General features: G+C 58.6%; 1 protein-coding gene across 1 annotated transcript; it reads right to left on the reverse strand.

Annotated features, from left to right (window-relative positions):
- Positions 1 to 568: 568 nt before the first annotated feature.
- CNTN2 (contactin 2 (axonal)) lies at positions 569 to 19,101 on the reverse strand. The gene is made up of 22 exons (XM_012657841.1): positions 19,032 to 19,101; positions 14,761 to 14,905; positions 14,473 to 14,648; positions 14,167 to 14,262; positions 13,588 to 13,797; positions 13,236 to 13,335; positions 11,837 to 12,012; positions 11,314 to 11,450; positions 10,751 to 10,880; positions 9,326 to 9,476; positions 9,076 to 9,203; positions 8,560 to 8,735; positions 7,929 to 8,049; positions 7,290 to 7,448; positions 6,673 to 6,822; positions 4,462 to 4,532; positions 3,946 to 4,180; positions 3,479 to 3,591; positions 2,208 to 2,394; positions 1,754 to 1,866; positions 1,125 to 1,293; positions 569 to 678 (listed from the first exon to the last, which is right to left on the reverse strand). The coding sequence occupies exons 1-22, from the start codon at positions 19,099 to 19,101 to the stop codon at positions 569 to 571; spliced, it is 3,123 nt and encodes a 1,040-aa protein (XP_012513295.1).
- Positions 19,102 to 19,704: the final 603 nt, after the last annotated feature.

The following is a 19,704-nucleotide window of genomic DNA, read 5'->3' on the forward strand; positions in this document are numbered from 1 at the left end:
ACGGGGCCCCTAGGGAGTCTCGAGGACAGTGTCAGCGCCCAGCAGCGCCGCTCTTCAAGAGGAGAAGGTCAGAGAGTTCTTGGTCCCAGGGTTTGCCGCTCTCCTTAGACTGAAGGATGTCAACGTTTATGCCTGTTCCACTTCCTCAGCCTGTTCGTGCCTGGTGTTCCCGCCCGGCCTCGGCCCCCGCTCTCAAGTGGCAGAGCCCACATGTCGTCCCAGAGTGCCACCTTTGCTGAGCTGAAGGTGTTTAAAACCCCTTCTTCCCGTAGGCCTGTTCCTTCCATCCAGGCACCGTAGAGGGCCCAGGCACAGGGTTTGGTGGCATCATGGACATCACCGCCTGGTGCCTCTTCATTTAAAGAAAAAAATCCTTGCATGGGTTCTAACCCGTGGCAGAATATAAAATATCCTACCTCCTACAAAAAGAGCACTGTTTCAAGTAGGTGTTTAAAACCAACCACTCTCGGGCACAGTGTTGGGCCACCTCGGCAGCGGGAAGGGGCCGGAGCCAGCTGTCTGTCTTCGGAGGTGGTGTCCAGCTGTGGCGCAGAGGGAGGTGCCGGGATCAGAGCTCCAGCGAGCCTATGAGGACCAGCATCGCCACGGAGTGGGAGAGAACGGTGCCAGGGTGCAGCGCCGGGCAGACGGCCGAGTTCTCCACCATCATGCTTGTGCCTGAAACCAGTGGGCAGGAATGAGGGGGCTGCGTCAGTGGGGCCTGGGACCAGCCCCACCCCACCCTTGTGACAGGATCCAGACCTTTCCTAAGGAGACTTGCAGGGGCCGGCTGCGGGCCTGGCGTGTGGACGGCTGGGTGGTATTCTCAGCCCTGCTGCTACGGCATTTTTAAGGACCTTTGTTTTGCTGTTTGGTCTCAGCCTCCCCCCCGTACCCAATGCAAGGAGCACACTCACTTCCCCGGCCCTCAGGGCTGTTGGCGGGGGTGGGTAGAAGGCAGGTGGCATGGGCAATTCTAGGACTACTTTGCATTTGGTTCCTGTCTGCCTGCCTTCCGCTTTCCCCGTGGGGTCTAGGTTGGAGTTGGCTTGTGTGGGGATGATCCCTTCACCAGGCATCTGGGTGGACCCCGATGGGGGGATCAGGGGCGGGAGGAGCAGCACCTCCATTTCTCACGATGTGGACTTCTGCCGGGATCCCGTCCCCTCCAGGCCCCGTGGTCCGAATCTGTACCAGGGCATGGCCGATGTCTTCGGGGACTGGGATTTCTATCCAGTTCTTGCTGGTGAGGTGGAGCGTGGGCGTCGGGTGCAAGTCATTCTGGTACAGCATCTGCGGGAAGGTTCCGGGTGGAGTTGCTCACACCAGGGCTGATCCTTCTGTCTTCCCAGCTCTAGACACTGGGAGGAGCCTCTATAGTTCTGAATCCTTGAGGTCCCGCCCCCTCACCCCTCCTATTGTTGCCCATTGACCAGGCCCCTTACTGGTGGGAGGAAAGCCCGCAAGCAGCTAAAATGTTGCAAGCAGCTAAAATGTTTTCGCAGACTTCTTAGGCTAGAAGGATCCCTAGACCCCACCCAGTCCATCACTGCCCCCGTAAACCCCGCCCTCCCGCAGTGGTGCCATCTGCCTGTTTTGAGAGTTTCCACTACAAGTTACCCAGAGAATCATTCATGTGCTTCATGCCTCTCAGTCACAAACCCTTTGCTTATGTCTCACTCCGATCCCTCTTGCTATAAATTGCAGCTCCGCTGTTCCTCACCAGGCCTGGGATGTTTGCTCCCTTCCTCACCTTATACCCAGTGACTGCAGACTCATTTCGGAGAGCGACCACAGGGTCCCACTTAATGCTAAGACTGGAGCTGGAGAAAGTCCAGGAGATGTTGCCAGGAGGTCGTCGTGGAGCTGCCAGGGAGGGAGAGCCGGGGAGATGTCCAAACGTTTCCCTGCCCCCCTCCCCCCCCCGCCGCCTTTAGCCAGCCCTCTGCCTGTAGCAGTTGTGCCCAGAACATGCTGTCCCCACTGCCTAAGAAACAAAGCCCATGAAAATGCAAAGGTGGGAGAAGAGAGAGGAACTTGAGAGGCCATGAATTCCACCCCCTTATTTCCATGAGGCTTGCTGCCTAGTTTCTGTCCAGCCTAGGGCTTGTGGGCTACGGCGTTTGTCTTATCACTGGGGAAAGAGCGATTAGAGGCACCACCCTCCAGCACATACCCCCACCCCCAGCCCGGGCAGACAGACTCACGGGGCTTCATGGTCGTGGCATTGGCGGAAGGGCTGGCAGGCCCAGTGCCGGCCCGGTTGTAGGCCCGCACGGTCACATGGTACTTGGTGTTGGGGTGCAGGCCAGTGACTCGGGCACTGGTGTCCAGCCCTGCTGTCCTCACTCGGTCAGCGGCTGCTTCTTTGTCCCCAGCTCTCCAGTAGCGGATCTGAAGGGGGCAGGGTCCCCAAGGGTCAGCAGTCAAGCACAGGATCTCAGGGCTGCCCTGGCCCCCCGCGTTCTGTTCCTCTTCTGCTCACCCTGGTCCTCGTGACTCAGGCTTGAGTCTCAGAACCTGGACACTAGATCATGAGCACCCAGAGAGCAGGGCCACCTTGGTGTGAGTCCCTGCTGTCTGTCGGTGCCCAGGAAGGTGCTCGAGACACAGGCCACATGAGGGAGCCAGTGGGCACAGGCTCAATCTAGCTATGGCCTGCGGGCACCCAAGCTCACCTCACTGACGCAGGAGCTACCGTGGGGATTCTGCTAAGGGATATGAAATGCGTATTTGTTCTTGCAAAGTAGCGCCCCAGCCCCCAGCAAGCGGACGATGGCTGCCCAATAAATACAGAGCCATTGTAATGGCAATCATGACATTATTGTAAGACCTGCTAAAAACTCTTCCAAATCAAGGGCAGAGTTTGGAATTATCTCCTCACTGACGCTTGCCTAAACTGTCGTGCTGAAACCCAGAGCTGACTGTACTGGAATGAATTTGCACCGTCACTAGCAGGCCGGCCTGGTGATGCTCCCTCAGGCCATGCCATTTCTTGCTTTTCCCACTTTCCCTCCCTCTCACTCCCTCTCGCGTTCCGTCTACTCCACGGGTACCCTGGTGTGGAGTCATCGGTGGGCCCAGACTTCCCCAGGGACAGGACGATCACCGTACATGGAGGGGCTCATGCTGTCCTCTGTGCAGCCCCGGGAGGCAGGCCTGTTCCAGGGACAGAGTCCCAGCTGGAATGGGCTTTGGCACCAGGGGCAGGCTGTGCCCCTCCCAGACCCCCTCCTCCCCTGGCCTTCCAGCTTCAGCCAAGCATGTCCTGCAAGGCCGTCCCCAGGTCTGTCTGCCCCAGGGGGGTCAGCGTGGCTCAGCCAGGTTTGCCTCCACAGTGCTGCACGGACTGGTGCTCGCTTGGCCACGTCAGTGCCCAGGTGATTCCAGAGAAAGGACTAGTCGGCTGTGAGTTGCCCCCACCTGGCCTTGAAGCCCCAGCACCTGTTTCTCTCCCAGGCCCCAGGTGGGCGCTCACCTCGTACCCCAGGAGGATGCCATTCATGTCCTGCTGCACGGGCTCCCAGGTCACGTTCATCTCGGAGGCTGAGATCCCCCTGGCCCAGACCTTGGTGGGGGCCACCCTGGGTTCTGGGGACCGACACAGAATGGGTTTCGACGCCCAGGGCCTCCCTGTGTCCTACAGAGAAGCCCACAACTGGGGCTGCCTTTGCGTAGGATTTTGGGGGAGCGCCCAGGGCCCAGGTCCAGGCCAAGTGGGAGCCCCCAGAGCAGGCCTCAGGGCCCGCTTCTCCTCCCTCCTCCTTCCCCCGGCCCACGAGGAGACAAGGGAGCGAGGGCCGGAGTGCGGTGGGTGGCGGGGAACCCAGGTGTCCTCTCCACTCCTGCTGGGGAATCGAGCTGGGGGATGAGTAGCGTTCGCCCCACACTACACTCCTAGGGACAGGTGGCTGGGGGGCGAGGGTGGCCGGGAGGGCAGCCCACCTTCCTCAGCCGAGTACACGAGTGCAGTGAGGCTCTCGGGCCCTTCCCCGCGGCGGTTGTAGCTGCGGATCTTGACCTCAAAGGGCGTGTAGGGCCGGACGCTGTCGTTGCTGTAGACGAAGTACTGGGCGTCGGCGCCGGGCACGCGGGCCGTCTGCCAGCGAGTGCTGCCCTGCCTGCGGAAGGACAGCAGGTAGCCGAAGCCGTCTCCGTTCTGGTACTCCCGTGACATGGGCTGGCGGGCAAGAGCGTGGCATGGGCGAGGGCCGTGGTGCGTCTCCCTGCCCGTCCTCTGGCCCCACCCAACCTTCACCACGAGGGGCGCCCGGGACGCCTGAGCCTGCGCCGGCTTTATGCGCAGTGGATTCGCGGGAGGGGCTGCAGGTGCGTGGGGCGGGGAGTGGGAAGTCGTCTGCGTTTGGGGCAGAGCTGCGCAGCGCTGCTTTCTGCAGCTGCGCAAGCGGGAGATGCGTGCGGAAGGGAGGAGGGGGAGGGCTTCCGTCCCTGCCGGCTTACCGTCCAGTTCACGATGAGCTCTCCCGGGGCTCCGCCTCCTCCGCTGAGTCCTGAGGGTGCCACTGAGGGGGCTGTCGGGCACCAAGGGACACAGATGTGACTTGTTAATGGGCAACAAGGGAACAGAAGCTCCGAGCCTATGCCTGCAGAGCATGCTAGGATGGGGCACCCCTTCAAGGGGGCCCTGGTTTTGTCCTCCAACAGCCCCTCTGGGCGTGGGCTCTGGAGTCACGCAGGCCTGAAATCAAATCCCACCTCTGCCACTTGCTAGCTGTGTTTCCTGGGGCAAGTTACCTAACCTTTCTGGGCCTCTGATTCTCCTCTCCATGAGGATAATCATGTTTCTCTCAAAGGCCGTAATGAGAATGGAATTAAACAAGATGGTGGCTAGCGTATGGTGGATGTTCCACATGGGATCGCTGTCCTCCTCACTCCTGTCAGCTTAAACTAAATAACAGAACTTAGTTGAAATTAAGGGGAATAAATAACCCAGAACTGCAGTTAATGCAAAAAAAAAAGTTTCAGGGTGTTTTATTACTATTTTTGTGGCACATTTAATTTCCTAATTGTCTCTAGTATTAAATAAGGCTGATATTATAATAAGAATCTATTTCATCAGCTCACGCTTGGCAGGGAGTAACTTGGCTGAGGGTCAAAATATTTCTGCAGAGAATCCAGCAAATTGGAGACTTTTCACTACGTTCTGGTGACAGTATCTTAGGGCCTTGTAACTTGCAAGGGGCGCTTAAACACATTGCCCATCTGATCCTGTGAGGTGGGCGTTATTATTGCCCTTTTCAGGGTGGAAAGACTAAGGCCCAGAGAGGTTAATCGACTTGCCTAAGGTCACACAGCTAATACGTGGCATAGCTAGAATTTGAACTCATCTCTTCTGATGCTAAAGCCCATCATCTTTCCTTTGTGTCATCTTTCCTGTGTGTCTTTGTGCTCACCGTCTCCTGGGATATGAGAATAAAGGAGTCCCCTCCCTACCTCACATTTGACTCTCCAAGAAGTTCGGGATCAACAAAGAAAGGGCTCCCCTTGAACTTTCTTTCTCAGGGGAGGTACCACCAAAAAAAAAATGTTGATTCCAGAAAGAGCCCGGAGAGCCAGCCTGAGGCACGAAGGAGAACACGTTCAAGGGAGACAAGACTTCCAGTGTGGCGGGTCTGGGCAGGTGCTGGAGGGGAGGCAGGTCCTGATTCTGTGCTTCGCGTCCTAGGATCCCGGGGCTCTCATCCCAGGTCCTCGCCTGCGAATGGCTCAGAGGGTGGGCCGGGGCCTCTCAGCAGACGCTGACCGGGGCCTGTGCCTCCTCCTCTCTCAGGGCTTCTCTCCTCCCTTCCTTCCCCACTCAGGTTCTCACAACTGCACGCCTTTCGCTGAGGGCTGTGGGCAGATTGTTAATTTCTCCTGCTCCCAAAGAAACCATCCAAAGAAGGGCTTGGAAACACTGGCTGCTTCCCTAGCCCCGCCCAAAACACACACACACGCACATCTTCCACATCAACTGATTTCTACAGCTCATGCATTTGCAGGAGGAATCTGCCCACCACCCCATGGTCCTGGGTTCAAGTCCATGCTCTGTCAGTGTGACCTTTCCCTTCTCTAAACTTTGGTTTTCCTATTTTTAAAAATTAAACTTGGTTGGGGGTGGTGGCTCACGCCTGTAATCCTAGCACTCTGGGAGGCTGAGGCAGGAGGATCGCTTGAGCTCAGGAGTTCGAGACCAGCCTGAGCAAGACTGAGACCCCCGCCTCTACTAAAAACAGAAAGAAATTAGCTGGGCATGGTGACACACGCCTGTAGTCCCAGCTACTCGGGAGGCTGAGGCAGGAGGATCGCTTGAGCCTAGGAGTTGGAGGTTGCTGTGAGCTAGGCTGACACCACAACAGTCTAGCCAGGGCAACAGAGTGAGACTGTGTATCAAAGAATAAATAAATAAATAAATAAACTTAAAAGCGTTATAGAATCACATGCAGTGTAAGGTTGCCCAGTTTTTAAATGAGGAGTTTGGACTAGATAGTTCACCCATGCAGTGGCCCTGGTCCCTGCATGGTGTCCCTTCCAGTCTGTTTTGTTAGAGAGTCTGAAGCTGGCAAGAAGGGTTGGAACTCGGCGTAATTGCTGCTGGTCTGGGGGTCCCTGCAAAGGGGCCAGGGTCTCTGCCCTGACGATAGTTCTCTTTGGGACACCCAGGTCTCTGACCTGCATCCTTGGTCCGGATTTTGCTGGAGGGCCCACTGGGCTCACCAGTGCCCAGGATGTTGCTGGCCAAGACCCGGAACTCATAGTCCATCCAGGGCGTAAGGCCCAGCACCTGGGCGGTCTCGGCGTTGCCCTCGATGTTCGCAGGATCTGCAAGGCACCAGGAGTCAGGGTTTCAGCGCTTGTTTATTCACCCGGATGTGGAGGGCAGGCACGAGGCCTGAATCCCCACTTCGTACCCAGCCCTCGCACGGTACTGCTGTGTATTAAGCACTCATACCTCTTTCAGAAATGATTGAAAATGAGCAACCTTCCCTGTCTTGCTGCCTTTGCTAATGCTGTGTGTACCCTACACCCGCACCGATATTTTCACTGCTCCAGTAACAACCCTACCAGCTCTACAAGGGCACACTGAGCGCCTCCTCGAACTCTCTCCTCACTCTCCTACTCCCCGTATGACTGTCTACCTGCCTGCCTGGGTGCTCCCCGCTGGCCAAGGGCAAAGCTTGTCCCTCTTTGGCCCTGGCCCTCCAACCCCTGACACCTGATCCCCGACCCTTCCCACCTCCCGTACCCGCCGGGCCTATCAGCGCTGACCCGCAGGGCCTCACACTTACTGGTCCGAACCTGCTTCCACTTCCCCGCAGGTGGAGTGCGAGCTTGCAGGGTGTACTTGGCAATGGGGCTGTGGTTGTCAAAGCCGCGGCTCCAGCTCAGCTGGACAGTGGTGTCGCTGATGTCCCTCACCACCACGCCTCCTGGGGGACCTGGCGGACCTGCACCAGGAGGTCAGAGCACAGTGGGTCAGAACTGGGCCAGCCTCCTCCAGGCCAGGCTCGGGCTGGTGCAGTACCAAGATAGGGCAGCAGAGGGCGCCACGCACACCCTGGGTCGGGGGGCGTGGCTTGGCGGCAGGTGGTGGGCGTGGCTGTGGGGGGGGGGAGGCGTCTGTCTCCAGGCTGGGGGTGTGAACAGAGGGGCGCACAGGTTCCCCAGCGCTAGGCTGTGAGAACCTCTGGCTCAGCAAAGTACTCTCATCTCAGCATGTGTTTAGGAGTGAAGTTTTTAAGAGTTTGGCTTTGGAAGAAAAACATTCTACTCATTAAGGACCTGTGCAGAGCCACAGGGTTGCGCAGCTCAGCGACTTCTGTCGGGAGCCCTTCCCGTGGCTTTGAGGGAGAGTCGGGAGACGGGGAGAGCAGGTCAGGTAGCCTCCAGGGGAGTCAGGTGGGGGTAGAGGTGGGAAATCCCAGCACCTCGGACCAGGACCGTGGCGTCCTTGGATGCGCTGTCCACCACCGTCTGGGCCATGCACGTGTACTTGCCGCCGTGGCGCAGCTGGGCGTTCAGGATGGTCAGATCCCCTACAGTCTCCTTCTGCACACGGGGGACAGCGGGAGGGAGGTCAGCGGAAGCGGCCCTGGCTGGTGCAGTGGGCCATGGGACACGAGGCAGAGCTTGGGGGCCCCGCTCCGTGACGTCCGTGCACCCTCTGCGTCTCAGTTTTCCTGTTTGCTCAATGGGAGGAATCGGCTACTCTCCACTTAGTAGCACTGGGGACTAAATGACACAGTTTGTTACAGGAGACAGTCAACGATAGTCCAAGCTAATAATGACATTTGTGCTGGGGGCAGGCTAGCAAAGACAGCAGTAGGAGTGATTCTTTCTGGGTGCCCGGAGCTCCAGGCTTTTCCCTAGCCCTCTCCTAAATGCACGGTTCCCAGGCGGGATCCAGGAAGGGTGGCTGTCAATCCACCAATGTGCTTACTGTGCGTAGGCCTGAGGGAGTAGGGAAGGGTGTGGGGGGCTCGGAGGTGGTGATGGCTAAGGACATCTGTCTATCTGGAAGGAGGGAGGAGCCATGGGGGCTCTGGCCTCGGGCCTCACCACATTAGCCCTCCGGTAATGCCCCCCAGGCTTATCGAAGTCGATGGGGAAGTCATCCAGGGTCCAGGTGAAGGTGAGATCCATGGTGGGGTCATGGGAGGCGTGGCACTGTAGGGTCAGGTTGTCACCCAAGTTAATGTCGGCACTCGAGGGGGCTAGGGTGATCTTGGTTGCATCTGCCAAGAGAAACAAGACCCCCGGGTGGATGGAGGAGGAAATAGGCCCAGCCATGGGCTGTGGGGCAGGGTGAGAGGCTCTGTCCTAAGCCCCAGGAAAGCGAAGAGGTAGTGTGACCAACACAAGTCCTGACCCCTCAGGAGCCCCATGAGTGTGTGGCAGGCAGGGAGGCATGACCAGACTCTAGATGGTGGGCAGGGTGTGGTCCCAGGTGACACTGAATCCTGGGGCAGCCTCCACACCAGACTAGGAGCAATATGGAGACACAGGAGCAGGATGGTGGGGAGGGCGGCACCCTGGGCAGCACAGCCACCGATCTCACCAAACCACAGCCCTCACCGCGCACAGACAGGATTCCAGTGCTGTTGGCTTTGCCCATGAAGTTCTCAGCAAAGCAGGTGTATTTGCCTTCATCTGACCGACTGATGTTTCTTATGATCAAGGTGCCATCCGGAGTGACGGTTACTCTGCAGCAAGGACAAAGCAGATCTGGCCAACCCTGGGACACACTGTCGTCACAGGAAGGGGACTAGCCTCCAAGAAGGACGAGGGGGGGCAGGAACTGCCCAGGGTGGGGTGCGGGTGCTACCTGCTGCTGTTGACCAAAATCTCAGTGCCCTTGCTCCAGAGCACCACGGCCTTCGGAGCTGCCCGGGGGTGACAGGGGATAACGACCTCTCCCCCGCGGGCTGCAGGGATCAGACGCCTCACAGGACTCAGCCTGAAGTCAGGAGCAAGTGCTGGAAGGAAAGGGGAGAGCCAGATAGTCACCCGCGGAATCACAACAGCACCCATCACCCTTGATGAAGATGTCACCTGGCCGACCCTCCAAGGCCAGCCCATGACTCCTGGCGGCACCACTCCCGGGACACATCCAGAATCCAGCCCCTTCTCCTCACCCCTACTGCCGTCCCTCTGGCCCAAGCCCAGTCTCCTGCCTGGACTCAGAGAAGCCCCCTGATCGGCCTTCCTGTTTCTGCGCTGCCCTCCCACAGTCTCCTCTCCACACAGCAGCTGGGAACGTCTCTTTCAAAGCTCATATGTGCCACTCACCTGGCTGAGTTTTTGTCCTTTGAAGTTACAAAGTCTTTTCCTGCCTCCGGACTTTTGCGCTTGCTGTAAATTTTGCCTGGAAATTCCCCAGATCTTCACAAGGCCGGCCCCTTCTTAACACTCACATCCCAAATGTGACTTCCTCCGGGAGGTCTTCTCCTGCCACCCCATCTAACTGGCCCCCTCATCCCCATCCCTCTGCTGGATTTTCTTTATACTATATTTTTTATGGCTATCCGAAATTATATAATTATTTGGTTTTGTGTTTATTTGTCCCTCTCCCTCTACTGGACTGTAAACCACTTGGAGGCAGACACTGATCTTTTGTGTTTATTCCCTAGGGGGTGTTGAGTAAGTATTGGTTGAATGAATAAATGAGTAAGTCTCAGTTAAGGCTCACTACAACTTGACAAGGCAGGTATCATTATGTCCACTTTACAGAAGAGGAAACTGAGGCTCAGCGAACACTGGCTGACATTTACTAGGTGCCTCTTATGTGATGGGCAGACCCTCTCCCATCTGTCTCATTTGCTCCTCCCAACAGCCCAGGAGGGCAAAGCTGTGATTGCTCATATTTTATAAATCAAGAAAGTGGGACACAGAAACATAGTAACTTGCCTAAGCTCACGTAGCTGGATGTGCTGGGTTATACGCAGATCTGATTGATTTGGTTTTCACTGACTTTTGTCACCATTTTTTTCACTGCAGCAAACATTGACTTTGCCTGTGCCAGGCATGGAACAATCAGAGACCCTGTCCTCCAGGAGCCCTAGATCTAGTGTCTCACCTCCTTTCTTAAATCTCTGAGTTCTCCTACTCCGAAGCCATTGGAAAACCAAGGAAAACTGCCCATGTGTGTGTGTGTGCGTGTGTGTGTGTTTAGCAATGCCTAAACTCAGAACTCCTAAAGTCCCCACCTGTGTGTCCTCAGGGATGTCCCCTGCGTCCCTGGGCCCTTTACCTTGCACGGCCAGCTCGGCGCTGGCGTAGATGGTGCCGTGCTTATTCTCGGCCACACACTGGTACATGCCCGAGTCCTCCAGGCTCAGCTTGGAGAACCGCAGGTCCCCCGCCAGCACCTCCACACGGTTCTGCGCAGAAGAGCCCGGCCCAGGGCAGGGCAGGGGTATCAGGACCACCCAGGGCGGAGGGGCTGGCAGGGTGGGCACGGTGGAGACTCTAGGCTGATGACCGCTCAAGGACGCAGCTCATTTGTCCAGTCCCACCTGAGGGCCGCCTGTCATCTCCGGACTCAGAGGTTCCCCAGGCCTGCCTGAAGCCAGAGCGGCAAGGTGACCACATCATTTTTTTGTGGCTGAGATGTGCCTGGACCCAGGTCTCCGAGTCTCTATTAGGTTGACCCTGTGAGTCCGGGATGGCAAGAAGCACCGAGGACCACCCTGTGGCACCCTAATTAGCTACCAGAGGGGCCACCAGTGGTGGTGGGGGGAGGCTTTGGGGGGTGAGGGGACCGGGTGAGCAAGCGTCAGTGGTGGCGTGTGGGAAGGAGCCCACGTCTCCTACCTGGGAGGCCAGAGGCTCCCCGTTCCGCAGCCAGCGCACTGTGGGCCGGGGCTTGCCGGCGGCCGCGCAGCCCCAGCGCAGGTTGGAGCCGATGTCGGCCTCGGTGTCCGAGATCACCTTGAGCCACTCGGGCTGAGCTGCGGGGAGCAAGGGAAAGACAACGCGGGATGAGCCGGGAGGGGGCGCCAGCTCTTTCGGTGGAGGGAAAAGCAAGGCTGCAGTACCTGTGCCGGGCAACAGAGGGCGCCGCCAGCATTCCGGGATGGCAGACCCGGGAGAGGGGAGGAGGAAGAGGGCCCCAGAAAGTTGGCACGCTGCGCTGGTGACTTAAATCATTCCGAAGCCCTCCACGTGCTTTCCGCACCCCCGACTGAAGCTCTGAGCCTCCTCTCTTCCCATACCCACGCAGCCCCGGGGCAGGAGGGCTCAGGCAAGGGGCCTCCCAGGCTCCTCCCTCACTTTCGGGTCTGTCTCCTCAAGGACAAGGCTGAGGATGGGGCAGAGGGTGTCCCCGGCTCCGTACCCTGCACGATGATGCGGCCCTGGACGGTGTCGCGGCCCTTGGAGTTCTCCGCCTCACACTCATAGGTGCCCTCGTCCTCAAAGCTGACGCTGGGGATCTGCAGGGTGGGCTCGGCTGTGGCCCACTGCGGGGACAAGGAGCCGTCCACTTTGCGCCACTTGATCCGGGGGACAGGGCTGGCAGGGGAGACAAAGCGGGAGGGGCGGGGCGGGGCTGGCAAGCTCCTCCCGTGCCTGCAGCTCCTCCCCGCCAGACCCCCAGGCCCTCCTGAGAAGTTTGGGGAGGAGGCAGGGGGTTTGGGGAGGAGGCAGGGGGACCCTGGGCCTGGGAGGGAACAGAGGGAGAGAGGGTGCCTGTTCCCAGGTGGGCTGGGAGCACAAGCAGGGAAGGGACAAGAGGCAGGGCTCCTCTACCCCTGTCCCCTCGAATAGTTGTGCTGCCAGTGAGGTGGGTCTTCTGTGCGCTCTGCACCCTGCAGCCGCTCGCCCTCCCCCTGCACTGGTCACCGCGACTCGGGGTCTGCCCTCCTCTGCAGTAGCCTGTGGCTTGGGTCTTTATGGGTTCCCTTTCCCATCATCCCAACAGGGCCCTGCCTCTGCTCTTCAAATCTGTGCACTAAAATGGACTGAGGTGTCAGTGAGTCCTAAAGGCTTAGGTGTTACCCTTCCATGTGACATATTAAGATGGATTTTCTGGAAGCAATAATGTTCCACAGACTAAAGGCCACCCCAGGTAACCTCAGGAGATGTTTGGGAGACCAAAGTACAAATCACATTCTTTCATTCACTCTACAAACATTTATTGAGCACCTGCTATTTGCTTAGCCCTGTTCCAGTGAATCCTTTTTCTGGGAGAGCAAGAAAAGCAATGCTTTCTGTTGTAGCTCTTAAACAGATAGTTATCTATTTAACATTCATAGTGAACACTCATAGAACCCTCACTAAATACCAGGCACTGTTCTAAACGCTTCACATATATTAACTCATGGAATCCTCATAACCTTGTGAGGTGGGTACTATTGTTATCACCATTTACAAATAAAGAACATGAGGCACAGAGAGGTTAGGTAGTCTACCCAAGGTCTCCCAGCCAGTGAGTGGCAGAGCTGAGATTTGAACCAGGCAGGCTGGGTTGGAGTCTGCACACTGTGCTGCCTGCCCGCGGCCCTGGCTGTTACTCAAGCTGTCCCGTGCATTGCGGGGAGGACCAGTGATCTGATATGCGTAAGGCCTCTGGTGTGCGTGATGCTTCACCCGGAGAGTTAGTGCTCAGCGAATGTGTGCTCAGTACCCTGCTAGACCCCGTGCGGGACACCAACAGCGCCGACCCTGCCTGCCCTCAGCCGGGGGTCACCTGTGCGCTCCTCTGAGGGGCTGTGCCTCCCTCTTCCATCACTCACTTCCCAAAAGCGAAGCACTCCAGGGTGACCTGCTGCCCCACCAGCGCATAGGTCTCTGCTGGAAACCGGGCCTTGATGCTGGGCGCAAAGAGCCGGGTATCTGGGGAGAAAGGGGTTTTGCAAATCAAATGCCAGTGACTCCAGATCAGGTGCTCCTGCGTTAGGGATCTCTGCCTGGGCAGCTGAGTCGGGTCTCAGAAGACTCTCCCCTTGGGGCCTGGGGCAAGAGTCTGAGGGAGGCCTTGCAGCAGGAGGACCGAGCTGATCTGCACGATCTTCAAGGGAAAAGCCCTTTGCCACGCTGGCTGACCCTTCCAGCTCCTCCTCCCCGCCGCGCCCCGCTAATCCTGACCTTCGGCAGCCAGGTTGAGCTGAGCGAACTTGCTGAAGACACTCTTGGTGGAGAAGTCCATGTGGCTGGTGGCCAGACAGGAGTAGTTACCCAGGTCTGAGGCATTGGTCCGGGCAATGTACAGGTTCCCTGTGGTCTGGGACACGAAGTGACGCCCGTCCGTCGGGATGAAGTTGGGGAACTCGTTGAGGAGCCAGCGGTAGGACAGGCCTAGGACGGGGGTAGTTTGAGGAAACCAGGGGGTGCTGGGCTAACAGGGCAATTCCGGGTGGGAGCCCAGCATGCTGGTGGCAAGATGCCGACCCTGTCCTGAGAGCCCCCATGCTCTGCAGCAGGGCTGAGGGGAGACCTAGAGGGAAGACGCGACTTGGTCCCTGCCCTCCAGTCTGAAAGGGGAGGCAGGACATACACTTAGAAAGTGACAGACCCATGAAGGAAACACAGATCGTTTCGAGTTGGGACCCCAGGGACCAGTGCCTCCAAGGGTCACTCACCACCTTTTAGTCCATCCTTCTTCTGCTAAGCATCTAGAAGCCTTCCTGAGCCCTCTGTCTGACCCTGCCCAGGCTCCCAACTCACCTGGGTAGTGGGCGGGCGGGTTACAGGGCAGCATCACCCCCCAGCCTTCGTGGGTTTTCACTGGGTCTCGCTCCTCCTTGGAGAATTCCTGCAGAACTGGAGGCAGAGACCAGGGGACTCAGGCACTGTCCTCCGGGCCTGGGAGACCCTCCCCAACTCATCCTCCTTGGGGAAGCAGCAGTTCACTAGGGCAGGTCACGTGAGGTCAGGAAAGCCTGGCTTGAGGGTGTCACCTGTCCTTTCTAGGTACATTCTCCCAGCCCTCCTTCCCCTCCCCCAGAGTGTCTTGGCCCCTGTGGGTCTCACAGCCGAAGCGGAGGATGGCCTCCCTGCTGACAACAGTGCCCACTGGGTTGGAGGCCAGGCACTGGTAGACGCCGGCATCCTGTGCCTTGGTGGGGTTCATGATGACCAGGTTGCCGCCCACCAGCTGGTGACGGGAACCTGGCTCCAGCTTCATCTCGGTGCCATTCATCTTCCACCTGTGGCAGGTGCAGAGAGGGGGGACCTCTGAGTTCTGCTGGGGGCAGGGCTGATGTGGGGAGGGACTCCACGGCTGCCCAGGGCCCCCAGCGCCCCCTGCAGGGGCCTCACCGGTAGGTGGCTGGAGGGCTGGCCCGGGCCCGGCACGCCAGCAGCACCTGCTCCTCTGTGGACTCCTCTGGGAACAGCAGACCAAGGGGCTGCTCTTCAAAGACAGGCCCAAAGGTGGCTGGGGATCCCCGGGCTGAAGTCCAGGCTGCAGATGAGGGACACCAGCAGAGGCCTCAGGGCCTGGGCCCTGGCTGGAGCCTGGCCGCTTGGGCCTCGCTGTCTGGTAAGACTTTCTGCAATGGTGGCAGGGCTCCCCTTTCTGCACTGCTCAGTGAGGTACCGACTGGCCGCATGGCCACTGAGCACTCGAAATGCAGCTAGAGCGGCTGAGGAACCATATTTTTTATTTTATATTATTTTAATGAATTTGAATAGGCTAGGCAGGTCCCATCTGGTCATGCTAGTTTAGTCAATCGCCCATCCTACACTCAGGTATTGAGTACCTCCTGTATATTGGCACTGGGCTGCAGACTGGCTTGCAGAACTGATTTGGACACAGTTCCTTTTCTTCAAGGAGCCTGCAGTCCACGGACAGGACAGAAAACCGACAGTGCAAGGTGGCAAACGCCAGAGTAGTGGTTTACGCTCAAGATGCTGGAGCCCTCAGAATGGAAGCAGCTGCCATTGCCCCAGGCTCGCAGGCGAGCCTCACAGAAGAACTGGTCTGCAGGGCGTGACATGCCTAAGACGCCACCTCCGCCCAAAAAGGTCCAGAGAGGATGTGTGTCCCTGGGGTCTAATGCCCCTTCTGGGACAGTGTGGCCCAACGAAAAGAACCCAGGCCGGGGGACCAGGCTGGGCCTCCTACCAGCTGCGTGACCTTGGGCAAGTTATAGAACCCTCCTGAGCCTCGATGTCTTCATCTGTGAAATGGGAAGACTGTGAATCCGCCTCCCAGGTTTGCGCGAGGATTCAGCCAGAGAAACACTGGTGAGGTGGTGGGCGCAGGGTTCAGGGCGTGTGCTCGGCAAATGTCTGCTGGACCCAAGTGTCGGGTGGGTGGGGACTGGCAGGAGAGGGCAGGTCTTATAGCGGGCAGGCTGCTTTGGTGTCACAAGAAATGCCCAGAAAAGAAAGTGGCTTGCCCTGTCTGCAGCACAGAAGGTCTAGATCTCCTGAACTTGCTGAAATGGGTACCGCACATGCAAATGGAGCTTCCCTGCCCAGCCCTGTTCTGGGGCAGACGCCTCTCTCTCCATGGGTGTTGTCCTGCCTCACCAGGGCAGGGGCAGGGGACACAGAGGCATAGATGGATGGTGCTTCACAGCTGCCTTTCCGCAGGGCTGGGGCAGGCTCTGTCTGCTGACCGGTGGGGACAGTCCACTTTGCCTCTGTGGCATCAGGCGGAGCCAGGCCACCCCTAATTGGCTCCTACCTCCCAACACAGCTGATTTCAGGCCCTCCTTGGTGGGGCTTGTGGGGAGAGATCCCCATTAACTAATTAGTGCCTCCTCTCCTGGCGCATGCTGCTGTCAGTCCTCTTCCGGGGGTCCCCGTGCTGCAGCTGAGGCCCAGCCCTGGCCCCTGGGAGTGAGGGCAGCTGTTCAGTAGCTCTCAGAATGAAGCAGGAGACAGGGCTCCCAGAAATGGCCCGGTGCAGGTGTCCACGCTCCACTCTCCCTCTCTGCCGCCCCGGGCCTCGGAGCGCCTCGCCACAGCGGCACCATCTCAGCTGGAGAGCCCAGTTTAATCCCAAGTTAATGATGGTGGTGGAGGGTGGGGACCCTGCCCCAGCTGGCACTGCCGGGAGGGGAGGCAGAGGAGGGGCCGAGGAAGTAGCGGGCTGCTGGGAACCTCCCTGTACAATTGCAGCTTCCAGGAACTCGGGCTGGGGGCGGGGGTGGCCGAGCGGACCCAGGGCCCACCGATGCTTTCAGACTATCTGTCTTTCTTCCTGAGAGAGATTTCTCCATCCGCACGCCGTCACTCAGCCAGATGTCCACGCACACACCTCTGCACGTCTCCCGCCTCCGCAACTCTCCAGCACGCTCATCCTCACATCACACACACACGCAAACACGCATCTGTACACACATGCATCTCTGAGCTACTCAGATGGCCGCATACACACAGTTATACACACGTCCATTCCACGCCCAAACGGCTACAGATGGCCACGTGCGCTCGCTTACACGTATCCGTGCACTCGTAGTGATAAAAATAGGAGCTATCGATCGAGGACTTACTGTTTGTCAGACACCACGCTCCGTATTTCCTTCTTTACGAGATAGGCATGGCCATTTGCTTATTTTACTAGCGTGGATACGGACACTTAGAAAGCTTAAATGACATGCCCCAGCTCCCACAGCAAGGAGCTTGCTCAGAGGTAAGGAACCAGAATCTCTAGGAGTGAGGCCCAGGAATCCAACTTTTTAAAAGTGCCTCGTGGGCATTCTGAGGCCAGCTGGGGTTGAGACCGTGTGCTGTGCTGTGCGGCCTTCTAGACACGGTCACCGCCCCGTGTGGCTGCCCCCTGCGCACCCCTCGCCGCACCTCCGCCCTCTCAAGCCCCCGCGCACACCCCCCGCTTTCCCCACAGCTACATACACACCGCCCACACGTGCACCTTCCACACGCATGTGCTCATGTGCGCACACACAGTCCCAGGCAAAGCCAGCCCCTCCTGCGGTTCTGTTTCCACAGCCTCTCTGGGTCTCTCCTGGTTCTCCGTCCTGTAACTCTTTGCCCCAAACCCAGGCATCAGAAACCTTGCCGAGGAGGGGCCTGGGGAGGTGAGAGGGTGGATAATCCTCCCCGCCTGTCCGTGCACAGGCTGCCGGGAATCTGAAGCTGTCCCCGAGGGCCGGTCAGCAAGAGAGGCCGAGAGCTGAGGCACTTTGCCAGGAGGGGTGGGAACACGGGATGGCATTTGCCACTCCTGTCTCTCCCAGGAGCCCCAGGAGGTGGCAGACCAGGCCTGACACCTTGGCAATTGCCTTCCTGGGTCTCTGGGTCTGCAGACCCTGGAGGCTGCCCCTCCCCCTTGCCTCAGATGGTGCAGGTCCAGCACTGGGTTGTCCCTTAGGGGGCTGCGGAGGAGCCCAGGCACCTCTCCTCTGCTCTCCCTGCGGTGGGTGTCCCCGCCCCGCAGCTCCTCTCCATCTGGTGGGCCTGGGACAGGAAGCTAGATCTGTCCCAGATCTGTCCCCTCTAGCCCCCTAGCGGGGGCTAGGTAGCTCCCCTCACCCTCGGGGTCAGCCCTGTTTCCCAGCAGCCTCCCTGACTTGGCTGCAGGGCTGGGAGGCAGGTAGGACAGAATGAGGACGTCTGAAACTATGCCAGTGGGGCCCTTCCCTGGTGACGCGAGGCTCTAAACGCACGAGCTGCAGCCTGGCAGGGGAAGGCAGAGTCTGAGGTGGTTAGACCTCCAGGAGGAGTGTGGGGGGCGGGAGGTGTTTAAGAAAAAAAAAAAGCCCAACGAAGGGGGCCGAAGGCCAAGGCAAAAGCCAAACAAGGGGCCCCAAGCCCCCGAAAAGCGCAAGCCGGCCGGGGCCGGCCGGCCCCCGCAAGGCCTGCTCTCCACAGCCCCGCTGGCCTGGGCCTCTCAGCCTGCCCTGCCCTCTGCACCACTCTCCCCTTCTGCCAGCCTCCCCCCTGCCCTGCTCCAAGCTGGGAGCACTCCACGGGGAGCATCTGGGCTCCCCTGCTCTGCCTGGTCTCTTGCAGTCCATTTGCTGGGCTGTAGTGTGGCCTTAAGGAACCCTCCCAGAGTTTTGTGGGACTGACCGCTGTCTCCTCATGTCGGGGAACTACAGAGCACTGTCGGCGAGAACTTCCTGCCGTGGTGGAAATGTTCTATCATCTGCGCTACCCCACATGGTTATCGGACACCTGCACCGTGGCTAGTGCCTAGCTCGTGCTAGGAAAGCACTCTTAGAACTGAGCTGAATCTGCGTCGTGGTAGTCCCACGTGGCTGTCACCTACCATACTGGACAGTCAGCCTGGGAGGCCACAACTCGGGGCTGACAGTGTGGAGATCAGGTCATGCCATAATCTCGCTGTGTGACCCAGGGCAGGCCACCGATCCTCTCTGGGCCATTCTTCCTTCCTCTATAACATGGCAAAGATGTATTGCCTCTCCTCCTAACCTCAAGGGGAAGGGAAGATCCACAAATGGGAAAATTTTAACAAGGAAATGGCCTCAGATACCCAGGTGCTACAACAAATGCAGAAGTTAATTATTTCTGTAATTTGGCTACCAGAGCCATAGCAACAATATAACGATATGATCATCCCTGCTAGGCTTTGGAGCCCAGGTGAACCCTCTTACCTGGAGAAGCAACAAGGGCCACAGCAGCCAGCAGCAGCACATGTAGCTTCCTCCTGGTGGGTGTCCCCATGGCGGGTGTTCTGGGCAGAGGTGGGATCAGAGGAGGAGCTTCGGCTCAGCCTGGGGCGCGTCCAGCTGGAGGCAGGGAAGGACCTAGGAGATGACGGACCGATGGAGGGCTCTGAGCGGAGGAGCGCCCCTCCAGCTCCAAGCACGTCTGAGTCGGTAATGCCTTTACCTCCGCCAGGAGCCACCGGAACTGCCCAAGCACTAATCCTCCCCAGGCCCCAGGGGAAGGGGCTTGGCTATTACCACGGAGCTCTTCCCGGGCTGAGTGCCTCCTGCAGGCCCCCTGGGAGTCTGGCTCTGCCTTTAACCCCCACCCGCTCCAGTCAGCGGGTGCTGCTCAGGAAGTGAAAGCCGTGACTAATTGGGAGGCAAGAGCCCACCTGCCTGCTCTACCCAGCGCTCGCGCTCAGACATAGGGTCCAGGAGAGAACAGGGCCCGGCCTCGGCTGGGAACCGGCAACATCTTCCTCTGGCAACCAGGACTGGGGCTGACTGGCCCCCTGCCCCTCCCCACAGCTGCCGGGCGGAGGCGGGGGGGGGGGGGATGCTAATAAGCCCCTCTGGGAGCTGCATTAAGTCTCTAGGGACCAGCCTAGTTTTTCTA

This window comes from Propithecus coquereli, unplaced genomic scaffold (genome assembly GCF_000956105.1).
Source record: "Propithecus coquereli isolate 6110/MARCELLA unplaced genomic scaffold, Pcoq_1.0 Scaffold563, whole genome shotgun sequence".
In the NCBI taxonomy this organism is placed as follows: domain Eukaryota; kingdom Metazoa; phylum Chordata; class Mammalia; order Primates; family Indriidae; genus Propithecus; species Propithecus coquereli.

Excerpts from the sequence above, each read along its gene's own strand:
- CNTN2 (XM_012657841.1), bottom strand. The coding sequence starts at position 19,101 with ATGGGGACACCCACCAGGAGGAAGCTACATGTGCTGCTGCTGGCTGCT. Across the intron at positions 6,823-7,289 it reads GTGGAAGCAGGTTCGGACCA|ATCCTGCGAACATCGAGGGC; the intron begins GTAAGTGTGAGG and ends GGTGCCTTGCAG. Across the intron at positions 1,867-2,207 it reads TGCCACGACCATGAAGCCCC|CTCCACGACGACCTCCTGGC; the intron begins GTGAGTCTGTCT and ends CCTCCCTGGCAG.